Source organism: Salminus brasiliensis, chromosome 2 (assembly GCF_030463535.1).
Source record: "Salminus brasiliensis chromosome 2, fSalBra1.hap2, whole genome shotgun sequence".
Lineage (NCBI taxonomy): Eukaryota > Metazoa > Chordata > Actinopteri > Characiformes > Bryconidae > Salminus > Salminus brasiliensis.
The window spans coordinates 11,465,369-11,479,033 of NC_132879.1; the positions used below are offsets into that span (position 1 = coordinate 11,465,369).

The 13,665-nt window shown below is 40.1% G+C and overlaps 1 protein-coding gene and 1 long non-coding RNA gene across 2 annotated transcripts in view; one reads left to right on the forward strand and one right to left on the reverse strand.

The window, feature by feature from the left end:
* Positions 1–2,850: 2,850 nt before the first annotated feature.
* LOC140544130 (venom phosphodiesterase CdcPDE) overlaps positions 2,851–13,665 on the reverse strand; it is a 42,196-nt gene continuing 31,381 nt past the window's right edge. Inside the window, exons 21-25 of the mRNA XM_072667524.1 lie at positions 8,995–9,136; positions 6,568–6,645; positions 6,326–6,458; positions 5,288–5,444; positions 2,851–3,241 (exon numbers count right to left, since the gene is read on the reverse strand). Coding sequence (XP_072523625.1) covers positions 3,068–3,241; positions 5,288–5,444; positions 6,326–6,458; positions 6,568–6,645; positions 8,995–9,136 — 684 coding nt within the window. The 3' untranslated portion in view covers positions 2,851–3,067. The remainder of the gene's footprint in view (positions 3,242–5,287; positions 5,445–6,325; positions 6,459–6,567; positions 6,646–8,994; positions 9,137–13,665) is intronic.
* The window catches only part of LOC140544140 (uncharacterized), a 28,676-nt gene continuing 18,106 nt past the window's right edge, over positions 3,096–13,665 (forward strand). The window contains exons 1-2 of the long non-coding RNA XR_011978221.1: positions 3,096–3,370; positions 5,129–5,199. This is a non-coding gene — a long non-coding RNA (uncharacterized lncRNA). The remainder of the gene's footprint in view (positions 3,371–5,128; positions 5,200–13,665) is intronic.

A 13,665-nucleotide genomic window follows, 5' to 3' on the forward strand; every position in this document is an offset into this window, starting at 1 on the left:
TTTTGCCAGTTTAAGAGCTACCCACAGCTTTTCAAAAGCTTTTCCCAGAGCAGTCCATGGTAAAGCTGAGATATGCCTTGGATAGAAGCCAGTCTGTTTGCTTAACACTTGGCCAGTTTTTTTTTTTTTTTCATCAAATCCTACTCCTTCTTTTTTTTTCTTCAAACACACCTTTGCTGAATGTGGTCAATGGGTTCATTTTCCTTCTTCATTAGTCCACAGCGCATTTTCTTTAAAAATGGCCTCTGGCTAATCTAGATGGTGTTTTGCAGATTTCATATGTTGATTTTTGAGATGAGGTCACAGTGTTACCTAAACCTGACCTGAACTGCATTGATATCTTTTTTATAGCCTTCTACTGTTTTGTAGCACCAATGAGCCCCAAAATAGGCTTATGCCCCATAATATTAAAATGTGTAAATAAATACTACCTGTTAATCAATACACACTATATGTCCAAACATTTGAGGATATCCCTTCTAATGCACCCTTTGTTCACACAGATATGCAAACGCACATACACAGCTTGTCTAGTCCCCAGAGAGATGTATTGCTAATAGACTAGGAATCTCTGGAGCAGATAAACATGAACCTATTGCCTCAAGGCCTAATGTCAGGTGTGGGCTAGAGGGGTATAAAGCTCCCCAGCATTAAGCTTTGGCACAGTGGAGTTGTGTTCTCTGGAATGAGGGTACATCATCCAATACTTCTGGGATGAGTCAGGGAGTTGGGAATAAGGTGGTTTGATGATCATCCAACATCTTGACCTCGCTTGGCACTGGGACTGAAGTCAGAACATCCCTTGCCAGCCAGAGGTTGAGCATAATTGGACCATCATCACTGCATCTAACCAGCTGCCTGCATCTAACCAGCTGCCACCTACCAGTCCGGCCAGCGGGTCCCCCCCCAACCCGCCACCACCCATGGCTCACCCGCCAGCTGCTGCTGCCTGTTTGGTGGCCGTGCTGAAACCTAGATGGACTCATGCCTGTCTGACACTATTAATATTGCCACTATTAACTTTCTGTTGTATCTGCTTTGGTAATTTTTATCATTAATGTTTAAAACAGTCTGGCCAGTGGGGGATGGGTCCCCCTTGTGAGCCTTGGTTCCTCCCAAGGTTTCTTCCTCCAGCTCTGAGGGAGTTTTTTCCTTGCCACTGTTGCCGTTGGCTTGCTCACAGGGGTCTTTGACGCTTCATGTTATTCCTTCTTTCTTCTGTCTCTGTTCTTTATTAAGTACTAATTATGTAAAGCTGCTTTGTGACGACAACAGTTGTAAAAAGCGCTATACAAATAAATTTGACTTGACTTGACTTGACTTGACATCAGGAGGAGCAGGGACGGTAATGGTGGTGGGGTCGTGAGAAGGAGAGGGGAGAGGAGTGGTTTAATAGTGCGTAGTAATGGAGAGGAAGAGTTATGTGTGGTCCTTCTCCCAAACTACATTTTGCGAAGTGCAGACCATTCCTGCTTGGCTGAGACAAGAGGAGAACTCGAAACATTTTGGGCCTGTCCCCAAATGTTCCAGCTTCGAGAGAGGCAAGTTGTTCTTGTGCTAGCATGAAGTTGTTGATATGTGAGTGAATGTAGCCGTGATAAGTTTGAGAGGACCAGCGTCCAAGACATTGGATGGTGTGGTTGGGAAGTCCTTGATGATACACTGTAGAGGCTATGAGATTCGGAAAGAATGATCCAAGAAATGATCCGGAGGGTAACCACTGAGAGAGAGGATGTGCCGAAGGTGCGTGTGGAGCCATTGAGAAGATATGGCGGCTCCTGCTTCTGTGATGAAAAGTGGGAAGCAGCAGCCGCCAAAAAACATTGAACTCCAAGAGGCAGGATTTGGCCAATGCAAAAGAGTGTTGCAAGGATTGGACTGAAGAAGCAAGGCGAAGGAGATTGGGAGATGACTGAGCGAACCCTGCGGAATGATTCGAATGACAAAGCTGCTGAGAGGGTGATGCAGTCGTGCTTCTCTTAAGGAAGGGAGTCTTGGAACAGGAGTCCAAAGTGATACCAGGGAATTCCAGAACTCTGGGTGGAGGGTCCCATGGTCTTGGGATAGAGGAATACCAAGCGTACGAAGGTAGCTTTCGTACATTAAGCAGAATTCAACAGAAGACCACAGCAAGGATATCGAATAGTTTTAGACCGCTTTTGGAGTCGAAGGGGAGACAAACTGAAAATAGAATTTGCCGTCCCAGCAGACCCCAAAGAGATTTGGGTGGATAGGAAGGACTTTGAAGGTGGAGAGAAACTTGGAAGCGTGAAATGTGAGACAACAGCAACAGCAGAGGGCAGCAAGACCATGTCCGGAGAGGGCCTAGCACATAGGGAAATAAAAAGTTCAGCCTTCGGAGCAGGACGAGTAAAAGAGACTCGAACCGACGAAGCTGCACTAGTAGGAGTGGCCGGGATAAAAACTATCGATCTGATCATCTCGTAGAACGAGGAGGAGCAGGGGAGAGAGCGCTGTCCGACCAAGAAGAGCTTGTCATCCAAGGCGGTAATACAGACGTTGAGAAGGCAGGTACAGCTTTGTCGGTGTACACTTTCGTCACAAGAATGAGAGGGAGAGGAATGTTTTTATAGTGAATAGTAATAGAGAGGAGGCGTTTGGGCGTTGTCCTTCAGCCAGACTTTTAGTTATTACATAACTCCATTTATTATTAATGACGTATACTATAATGACCAATACTAGAATTGTTTATGGTTCCAGTCAATAAAATACCAAAAAACATTGTGCAAAGAACTTTGTTTTAATATTAATTACATCATTTTCTGCTGAAAATAAGCACAATTTCTATTTAATATAAACTTGCCAATGTTGAAATGGCAGTTTTCTCACTTTAAATAAACACGGGCATGCTTCTGCACAACACTCTTTAAAATAGGTCCTTCTAGGATTCTTAAGTAAAGACAGTCAAATAACCCTTTTTGAGTACTATTGTAAACCCTTTTTAGAGTGTAGACAATGTTATAGTGCATCATTATATAAGCTGGCTCATTTTACCCCATAAACATATATTTAATGTGGATTTTCATGCATATGCAAATCATCTTTTTCATGTTCTTCTCTGAATCGCTGCAGTGGGCCGGGTTTTAACCCGTAGGATTTCAGGAATTGGTCGACCGCTATCCTGGAAGAAGTTCAATCCTGTGATCCACTCAACATCCTTGACACGAGATTGGTGGAACCAGATTAAGTCCTCCACCCATGTGTACTCTGCTTGATTGCTCTGTGTGCAAAAAGAAACTCTGGTTAATTCATCAAATTCAATATCACATGATTCCGGCATATTTCAAATCCAAAGATCTTGGTTTGAAACAACCTCAAACCTCAACCGCACAAGCTCTGTAAAAACAAGGTAAGTAGTGCTAATTTGACCTTCTGACCAGTTATTTTGAAAAGAAATTAAATAACACTCAATTTCTGCCTTTTAGCTTGTATCACATTTGATAAATCAGGAATTTTATGCTCATATTTATTTCTTTGCTTCTTTTTTCTTCTTCTTCTACTGCTTTGAAGCACCAAACATCATTAAGGTCTTATAATATTTAAATGGTAAAATATTTAAAAGCGGTAAATTGGAGAAAAATATTTCGAATTATTTAAAACTATAAACCAGTTATGTAAAAAAATAATAATAACCCTTTGCATATTTGACTTTATTGACTTATATTGATATCATGTTTGACACATCAGGATTGTTCTGCCCGCAGTAGGTTTTTTAAACTAAAATGTATTTTCTCAATATGACTCAAATTTGTTTACATCTTTATATTCTGAGTTGCCTTTAAAAGTTCACTCTAGTCATTTCAAACTTAGAAATCTGGTATGTAATTGGAGCATGCAGTGCATAGAAAAACCACCAGGAAGCAAAACAAAAAAAAAGCAAAATTGTATTTTCGTATTTATGTAAACAAAAAATATTATTTATTTATTGTTTGATTTTGGATAACTATTTATTTATCATACTCATGTTGCAGAGGTATGAAATCTCAAATATGTCTCAAATGCATGTGGTTTTAACCCCTTAAAAACCACATGGCCCACCTGCGGTCTGAGTTTTTTCAGTTAGTTTGTAAAGCAGTCTGTGTAGTTACTGAATAGTATGCCTAAGTGTGTAATAAGCCTTGGGTGTTAAGGGGTTAAAGGGTTAAAAGTCAGGAAACCAACACATTTAATCGAACTCTACCAATTCTGTGAAGAAGAGTGGAGAAATATCCAGCCAAAGTTCTCCCAAAAGCTTGCTAATGGCTACCAAAAGCATTTGATTAAGATACAACTTGAGGATATATAGCCAATAACACAGGTGACATAACATTAATTGCCAAGCCCAAACTAAACTTGTGCACTAAATTAGTTTCTACTTAAGATGTGTGCTGTGATTCATTCTGCTAGGAGTGATTTTATATCATGACTTGGTTATTTTCGAAGGCCCACTGCTTGAGTGACTCTACATTGTGGATGGTTGGTTTCTCAAGCCCCGCTGCCAGTGTGACTCTATATCACAGCTTGGAGATTTTTCCAGACCCACTTCCAGTGTGACTCTACATCATGGCTCATATGTTTTACATGCCCACTGCTAGAGTGACTCTACATCACATCTCAAATGTTTCCCAAGACCCACTGTTTGTGTAACTTTATGTGAGGCTTGGATATGTTTTCTGGCCTGCCACCAGAGTGAGTCTACATCCCAGGTCCACCACTGGCAATGTCTCTGCGTTGTGGTGTAGAGCACCCCCCATTCTGGGTGCTGAAGAGACTCTGAGGGCTTTTAGGCTCCAATGACTCTATCTGGGCAAGCTGGGTGATTTTCCGCTTTGGTCCAGGGAGATTTCTGTTGTGTATGTGTGTGTGTTTTTGTAATTTGTGCTTTTGGTGCTAATGTCAAACATTGTTGAGTTAATGATGAGAAAGGCGCTATGTAAACAGAACCACGGTCGCCTAAAATGTCATATTTTATTTTGGTAAAAGAAAAACAAAAACAGTGCTTTTTATAGCTTCTGCGCAGTGGAAGAACATTGTAGAGAACAAACATAAACAAGCTACTCGCGGCAGCATACTGAGCAAAACAGTTACACAATCTCAGTGACGGCTTCATTTGTGTTTTGTTTTTCAGTTGCTTGAGCAGTTCCCTGGAAACAAAATATTTTCAAGAACCTGTGGATGTTCCTCCTCACAGAATCTTGTGTAAGTGTGAATGTATGTGTGTGTGTGTGTGTGTGTGTGTGTGTGTGTGTGTGTGTGTGTGTGTATGCGTGAGAGAGTGTGTACTCACTATGCAGCTTTCAGAGTTATCAGGCTTGTGTGGTAATAAGAAAGAGACCGTGTAGAACTCTCCCGCACATTCAGTCACTGGCCGACTCGAATCCAAGCAGCTTGTCAGAACTGCGTAGTAATGGGTGGGGATGGGAATACGTGTCCCTGTAACAAACCTACACACATGTATTACTATGTTACTGTGGTTACAGACTACAGAAAATCTTGACCTGACTTTGACCTAAAGCCTAGTCTTAAGCACTGCTCTGATCCCGAGCAGGCAATATTGGACTGAATGTGGCCTATTGAGTAGGTTCCCAAGTGCCACCAAAACAGCTCTAACTCGTCAAGGCTTGGACTCCACATAACCTCTGAAGGTGTCCTGCGGTATCTGCCACCAAGACATTAGCAGCACATCCTTGACGTCCTGAAAGTTATATGGTAGGGCCTCCGTGAGTTAATTAATGAGTCTTGGCCAGAGTCATGACCAGTCGGCAGTTCACCGGGTGTTCTGTCTTGGACCACTTTTGGTAGGCACTGACCACTGCATACCAGAAAAGCCCCACAAGACCTGCCTGATGTTTTGGATATGCTCTGACCCAGTTGACAGGACAGCACAATTTGCTTCTTATCAAAGTGGCTCCGATCCTTATGCTTGACCCTTTTTCCTGCTTTTTATCCACCCCTTAAGAGGAGACATTGGGACCAGATAATCAGTGTCAGTTTGAAAGAATTGATAACTCACCCTGAAAGCTAGCCAGGAGACAGTTCACACACTTTGTACACAATGTAAACAATGACGGAGGTCCATATTCTCCATTTACAGTTCCCACATACACAGTCCTCCCTTACCTGTTGCTGACACAGTTTACTCTGACTTTAATCCTGAATGTAATAATATTTCAAGAGCCTACATGTATAAATATATACTGCACACAAACAAACACACACACACACACACACACACACACACACATACACATAGACACATTATAAATGACCCTGCTTGGTGTGATACTGAATGTTAACCAAGCAGCCGGTGAGGCAGTGCACATACTCTTGTATCTGCTCAGCAGTGTCGTACTGGCCATCGTAGTTGTAGTCGAACGCAGGGCCGGTCACCACATTGATCCCGTTATACTGAGAGGAATACTTCATCAATAAGACATCCTGGAAATACTGCCATATCTCTGTACAACACACACACACACACACACACACACATAAACATAATCTATGAACTAAATTAGCAGATATAGTAGGAGGGTCATGACTCTCATGTGTGAAGGGATGACTCACTCTTAAACTCCGGGTACATCGGAATCACATTACTCAGAATCAGACCATCATACTGCTCTTCTGCCGTACTGTTTAGATCTGCAACATTGCCAAATTCACATACAAACAAACACACACACATTTATTACAGAATGACCTGAAAGGGCTCTTTCATCCCGATAAAATTGGATTTACAGTTATGTGATAAAAGTAGGACACCCGATGAAGTCCTTTGTCTTTCTGAACATATTTAAACAAGTTAAAGGGGTCGTCAATACATTTCCGAACTGAATCGCTGGCATGCGATTAATATCTCAGATTTTTTGTTTCTTTTTAATTAGTATAAACATTCAAATGTTTAGCTGTTAGAAGAATCAAAAATGGAACTAATTAATTTCACCAGTGCCTCATGAAACAGATTATGAAGTACAGTAGGAACAAAATAGCCTGACATTCCTCACACTGTGTTTAATGGCCAGAGTACACCGAACGGATAAACACAAACAAAGGTTTGGTTGGTGTTCCGTATATGTTCTCTCCTCATTTACTCTAATGCATTTGCTTTGTTATTTTTTATGTAAGTACATAACAAAGCACTTAATAAAACAACCAAATAAAGCAACTTTATGTATCATTTTCCCTGAAAATTACAGCTTCAGAATCATTTTGATGCTCCACTGACTGTAATAGGGAAAAGGAAACTGCGTAACACTGAGTCATGTTAGTGTAAAATCCTGTAATAGTACTCTACCGCCTCAGTCCACATGCTTCTTTACCGTTAGATGCTGCTTCTGTATCTCTCCGCATGTCAACAAATGCAATGCAGTGGAGTAAAAGTGAATTACACTCCTCAATTGTAGGGGGGAACCCATAAGCAATTGTCACATATCGCTGTCGTAAACATCACAATAGTTGTCCTGTGTTATAGTACTGATAAACAATTGAACGTTTGATACATTTGTGCAGCAGTAGCACAAGCAAACGTCAGCTACATAGTATTTGATGCAATACATATCGGCCACAAATCACTTTCACATCCAAACCTCTTACTAAATTGTGACTGCACCATTCTGACCTCATGACCTCATGTGTTGTAAAAGTGAATAACTGTATTTATCATGAACTTCCATGACACACACAACATTCATTTTGAAAATTATGATTAAATTCTAGGTGTTGACCTTGACCTTGATGTTCCTGGTCAAAATGACCACTCATTAGAAATGAAAGGGTGAAACTGTATTAAGTGTATAAAATTGGGTTGAGACACATGATGACATATCAGATGGAAGCTGTTACACTCCCACACACCCCCACACCCCTACATGCATGTGTGTACAGCAGATTTATGGTGTGGACGGAAGTGAATCCTGGCTGGAAGCAGGGGACGTTCTTTAAGAGGAGACTATTTTCAGAAGAAAATCTTGTGCTACAGTTTTTGATTGAAGCTGTTCTATCTCCAGATTGTTCAGTCTGAGGGTGGGGTTCAGGATTATTGCGGCTGTTGTGCCTTTCTTGTGTGCAGATGATACAAATACATTAGCAACACTTAACTAAACACACCACAACTACTTAGCAACACCTAAGCACCTAGGCTGCTGACACACCTTAGCAAGCACCTGGGGCACCATAGCAACTGCCTAGCAACCACTAGGTAACCAACACTGCCTGTAAGTGGGAACTATGTATGCCACACAACCGTTCTGCTTCTCTTACAGAAATGCACTTTCCTAGCTGCTACTGTTGTTATTTAATTAGTGCTTTAACATGAACTGTGCAGCATGTTTAAGTTTTTTAAGTGTAATTTTTGGCCTATATCCTTTACTGACTAATAATCAAAGCAAATCAGGTTTATTGTCACATCACATTAACACAGGTGTAAAGCTGAGTGAAAACATAGGTGCATAGTTCCTCATGGTAGTGAAACACTATATGTACTATATATATACACTATAAACACACACTATACATATACTACACATACACTATACACACTGTACCTACTCTATACATACACTATACACACTATATATATATATATATATATATATATATATATATATATATATATATATATACAGTATTTATACAATATACCCACATTATACTTACACTATACATACTCTATATATACACTATAGATGATCTATACACACACTTTACCCACACTATATGTTTTCTGTATATACAATATACATACAATATACACACTGTACACACACTATACATACACTGCACACACACTGTACCCACACTATGCATACTCTATACATACACACTATACTTATACTACACTATACTATATACTTATACTATATATTATTCTTCTGAGTATTTGTGATAGTCCACAGTGGAGTAACAGCAAATAAAAGTTTAACTTAAGTTAAAATGTTTAGCTAAGCTATTCTGATCAAGTGTGTATGTGAAGTGTGGAAGTGCAATACGTACTAGGTGGGTATAGGAAGGCGTGTGTGATGTTCATGGCGTTGGTATATTCATCACAAGTTGGACTCTGTTCTGCTGGGATTCGAACATCGGCTCTCAGACAGTCTTTCGTCACTGCTGGCAGTGGGTCAGAACTACCTCCCGCCTGCACAAACAAACACAGATTCACTTATTGACTTCATTGACGTCTGCTTTCAAGTTGAACAGTGCTATGGTGTAGGAGCTATGATGTAATGGGAGTCTCTAGTATGAGTCTTTGTGATAGCTTAGCCAGGAGGCTTCTCTACTGGTTCTTACTAATAGCAAGCAAAACGGCAAATCTGCCTTCCTCTCACCACTATATTCATATATTCATATGTACTGTATATATACTGTATACTGTATATATATACTGTGTATATTACACTGACTGTGAAGTCGGTACATTAATCAAAGTCTGCAGTGATGCACAAGCAATGACTCAATGTGCATCAGTAAATACAAACAACGTTGTTAGACAAACAAACAGACATGGTGCCTGGCCTATGTTGTTGGTTTCTAGCATATAATAAGATTTTTAACACATATCTAGAAAATAAAGTGCAGAAAGAACACCCCTGTAAGCCTCTATCCAGAGTTCCTCCATCTAAACCAGGGTCTTAGATCTTAGATCTTAGATTGTTTGGGCTATGGCTTGTTCACAGTCATTGTTTTTAGGTAGCTGTTTCCTCAGCTCACAAAGTAATTAAGAAAGGGCAGTCAACAGGAGGTCAAGCTGAGGTCTGTAAGACTGACAAAGCAGGTGACAAACATCTAGTCTGACATTTGACACTAGTCTGCTGAGTTTTTGCTATGCCAATCCCAGAGACAGCAGCAACAGTCAGTTCTCATGAGTGTGTTAATGTTAAGAGCTTAACGTTTGTAAGAGCTTAATGTAAGAGCTTAATGTTAAGGTCCGGGAGGAACGTTGTTTCGTTTCACTGTGTACTCTGTATGTAGTTGAAATGACAATAAACCCACTTGACTTGACTTAAAGAGTGGTAAATATTTTATAATCAGCCAGAATATTTTTGTATCCTGATTATATAATCTTTTTTCGTTTATTTGGTTACTTCTCAAGTATATACTGTACAAGCCCATTTAAACCGAACCATAAACCTAGCCACAACCTTCTCTCTCTCAGCATTAAAAAGTGAGACAGTGGGTCAACAGAGTCCATGTTTTGCCCTACCCCACTTCCAAGTTACAGGTGCTCAGTGATGATTGTTTGGTCTAGATGTGATTAGAGCTTGGATGTCTGGGTTGGAAAACTGAGTAACTGTCGCACAGCTGTTTAGAAATCTGGAGACAACAGATCTGACTGGCGACTTGTGTCTCAAGTGTCGACTTTAACAATGCAGTATTTCTCCCCTCTTCCATCTTCTCCTCACCTCTTTTTGAGCCTGATTAACAGTATAAAAAGACCAGTACTGTAGACAAAGACTTGCTTGACCACTGAGGAAGTACCAAGTGAGTCAGGCATTCTCACCAGCTAGCTAAAGTGCACTCATGAGTTAAATGTTGAACAAATGTTTCACCTAATCTGATGCCCCTTTGTAGTGTCGATTGTTTCTCATACACACTCAGCTTTGAACAAACAATCGCAACAGATTTCCTGGGCCCTGTCTGTGTCACGTACCATAAATAGTAATTGTGCGACCAACCATCAGAGGTCATTGACAGTAGCACAGAATCACCGGTGGTGGGAGGGTAAAGGCTATCAAGTGCTTCCTCCTAGACACATGAAAAAACATGTCTTTTTGAACTGTGATACTGAAGAATTCTAGCTGTCCAAACCTGTGACTCATGTAATGACCCGGTCTAGTGTCAGGCCGTAACAGAAAATGAGAGTATGCTCTCTCCCTAGACTTTCTGCCAGACCAAACATCAGACACTGTACTTACGTATGAAACAGAATGAGTTTACTGTAAATCAATAGAGGATGTGACCTTAGAGGTGAGTGGACACCAAAATGACAAACAGAACCAAAGCTAAATTAAAAGAAGCCAAAATACACAAAACTACGATACCCTACAAAACTACAAAATCGTATTAAAATAATTGATGACTTCAAAAGCTAACTGGTTAGCTGTCTGCTAATCCTCTGTTAGCTGTATAGCTGGTTGATAGCTGAAGCATTGCAGGGGCTCAAACTTGCAAACTCATTTCCTGATGATCGGGCCAATGCTAGTTGTAATCACTCATCAGGAGTCCATCAGGAGAGAAACTGTGATAAATTGTGGGACTTTTCTTTCTCATTTATTTTCTACTGCGTCTGGTTTAACATCCTGTTTAGACTAGTACAAATATAACCTGTTTGTAAGTAGACCCGCTAGGGTGAGGTTTGTGAATACCCTAATAAAACTACCAATTAAAAACAGGTGAGATTTGCCATTTATTAGAGACACTATATGGACAAAGTATTTGGGACACCTGCCCATTTATTGTTTCTTCACGAATCAAAGGTATTGAAAAGGGTTGATCCTGTTTCTGTTGGAGTAACTGTCTCTACTGTCCAGGGAAGACTTTCTACTAGATTTTGGATCATTGCTGTGAGGATTTGATTGCAATTAGTAACAAGAGCAACTTGTCCCAAAAGTATTGGATGGAGCACCACCATTCCAGAGAACACAGTTCCACTGCTCCACAGCTCAGTGCTGGGTTAATACCCCATTAGGCATGATGCCAATAGGTTAATGTTTATCATGTTTATCTGCAATGGGTGCAGCTAGAAGGGACGTCCACAAACATTTGGACATATCGTGTAAGTTTCTAATCCATGGCAATCAATCAAATCATTTCTGAGAGAGAGAGAGAGAGAGAGAGAGAGGGGGGGGGGGGGAAGGGAGCCCTCATCACAGTTTCTGAGAAGTGCTTGCTCACAGCATGTGCGTCTCAATGCCTGGAGACTAAGTTAGGAATTAACCTCACTGTGAGTATATATAGGATATGTAATTGTGTGGTTGGGAAAAAGAACCAGTGCTTACAAGTCCAGCTCACCTGGAAAATTCATGACCTTCCCAGTATAAGTCTCTTTCTGCCCCAAAGCACTAAGGCAACAACCTGTAAGCTATTACTAAGCTCAGCTAAGGGTTCTGGGTTTACACATGGGCTAAATACACAAGCTCAGTTACCACATTATGACAGAAATATCTACTGCTGTTTTAATGCTTTTAATAGCCAGTGCTTATTCAGCAGTGTAAGTTCTGGGCTGAATAAACGGTTCATGGCTAAATCCTGTGTCAGCATAGATATTGTATGGAGATAGCATTTAGCCACAAAACAAGATTTTCTGATTTATTTTGGTATGTTACACAGAGTAACTTCATATGTTATGTCCAATAAGTAAAACCTAATCCAGTGCTAATCCAACCCTAACCCTGACCCTAATCCTAACCTTAACCTCTATCCAAAATCTGATCATAACCCTCATCCTGGCCCTAAACATAACCTCAACCCAAATACTAATGCTAACCCCCATCCAGCCTAATCCAGTTAATCTCCAGTTCTAGACTGGTGTCAGCAGCAGGTCTATAGCAGCTGGTTGAGGATGTTGAGATGGCCTGTATTAGACCTGTTAGATGATCAGTGATTTCTCACATGAACGTCTACAGATCTGAACTTGCACACTCCAAATTCTACCTGAATTCAGTACTGGTCTTCAGTAAAGGTCTTTATGATTTACAGAATGTTGCTACAGCATTGATATGTTACTGAGAGTTTAATGAGTGACTATTTAATCTGAAGAGGACTGTGTCATCTTATTTAGATTTTTTGTGTGTTCTTGAGTGATTTCTTTTCCCTAATTTAGTAATATTAACAATTCTCTGAAAGTTCATTAGACTTAAGCATTATCTGAACTGGATTGGTTTTCCCAGAAGATAGATTCACACAGCATAAAGGACTATATCTGCCCAAGTTATCCCCAGAATGTCCAGATTGAAATGACATAAAAAATTTAAAATCTGTACAGCCATTACACAATCATGGTGACACCCAGTGACAATGACAACAGTGGGAGTGAAATATTACTCATAGAAATATCACGTAGAGATATTGTTCCAATACACACCATGTGTATCACCATGTTTTTGACTCTCAGCCAAAATGCACTAGTAGTGTCAGTTATTTTTAGTGTTGACAAAAACTCTATAATGATTTGTATTCCAGAATTATTCACCACAACCAGTTAAACAGAACTAATTACACTACACAGTAATACATTGAGCAGTTCATCTGTGTTCTTTAAGGACTGACTGAAACACATCACTGCAAACACCACAATGTCATACTGCCCACTATTCGCAGGCTTTGCCTTTACCTTATTACAAAGACGACTATTACTATTATCATATGATCTCTAAGTTAAGCTAATTACGCAAGGTCATTTACTCCACAATTATTACTGTCAGACTTTGTAGATTCACCCTGGATTATAAGCACAAATCAGGGACAAAAGAAGAAAGATATTCTTTTTATATGAGTTAAACCTCATACTCAATTCTTTTTTGGGATTTCACGAATTTACAAGGCCAATGGGGTCCTGTTCTGCAGTCTAAAACACATCATGAATCTAACAGATGTGTTCTCAAAAACAAATTTAAGGAATTTCTTAGGAAGCTATTGGTCAATGAGGCTCAATCACTTATCCAAAAA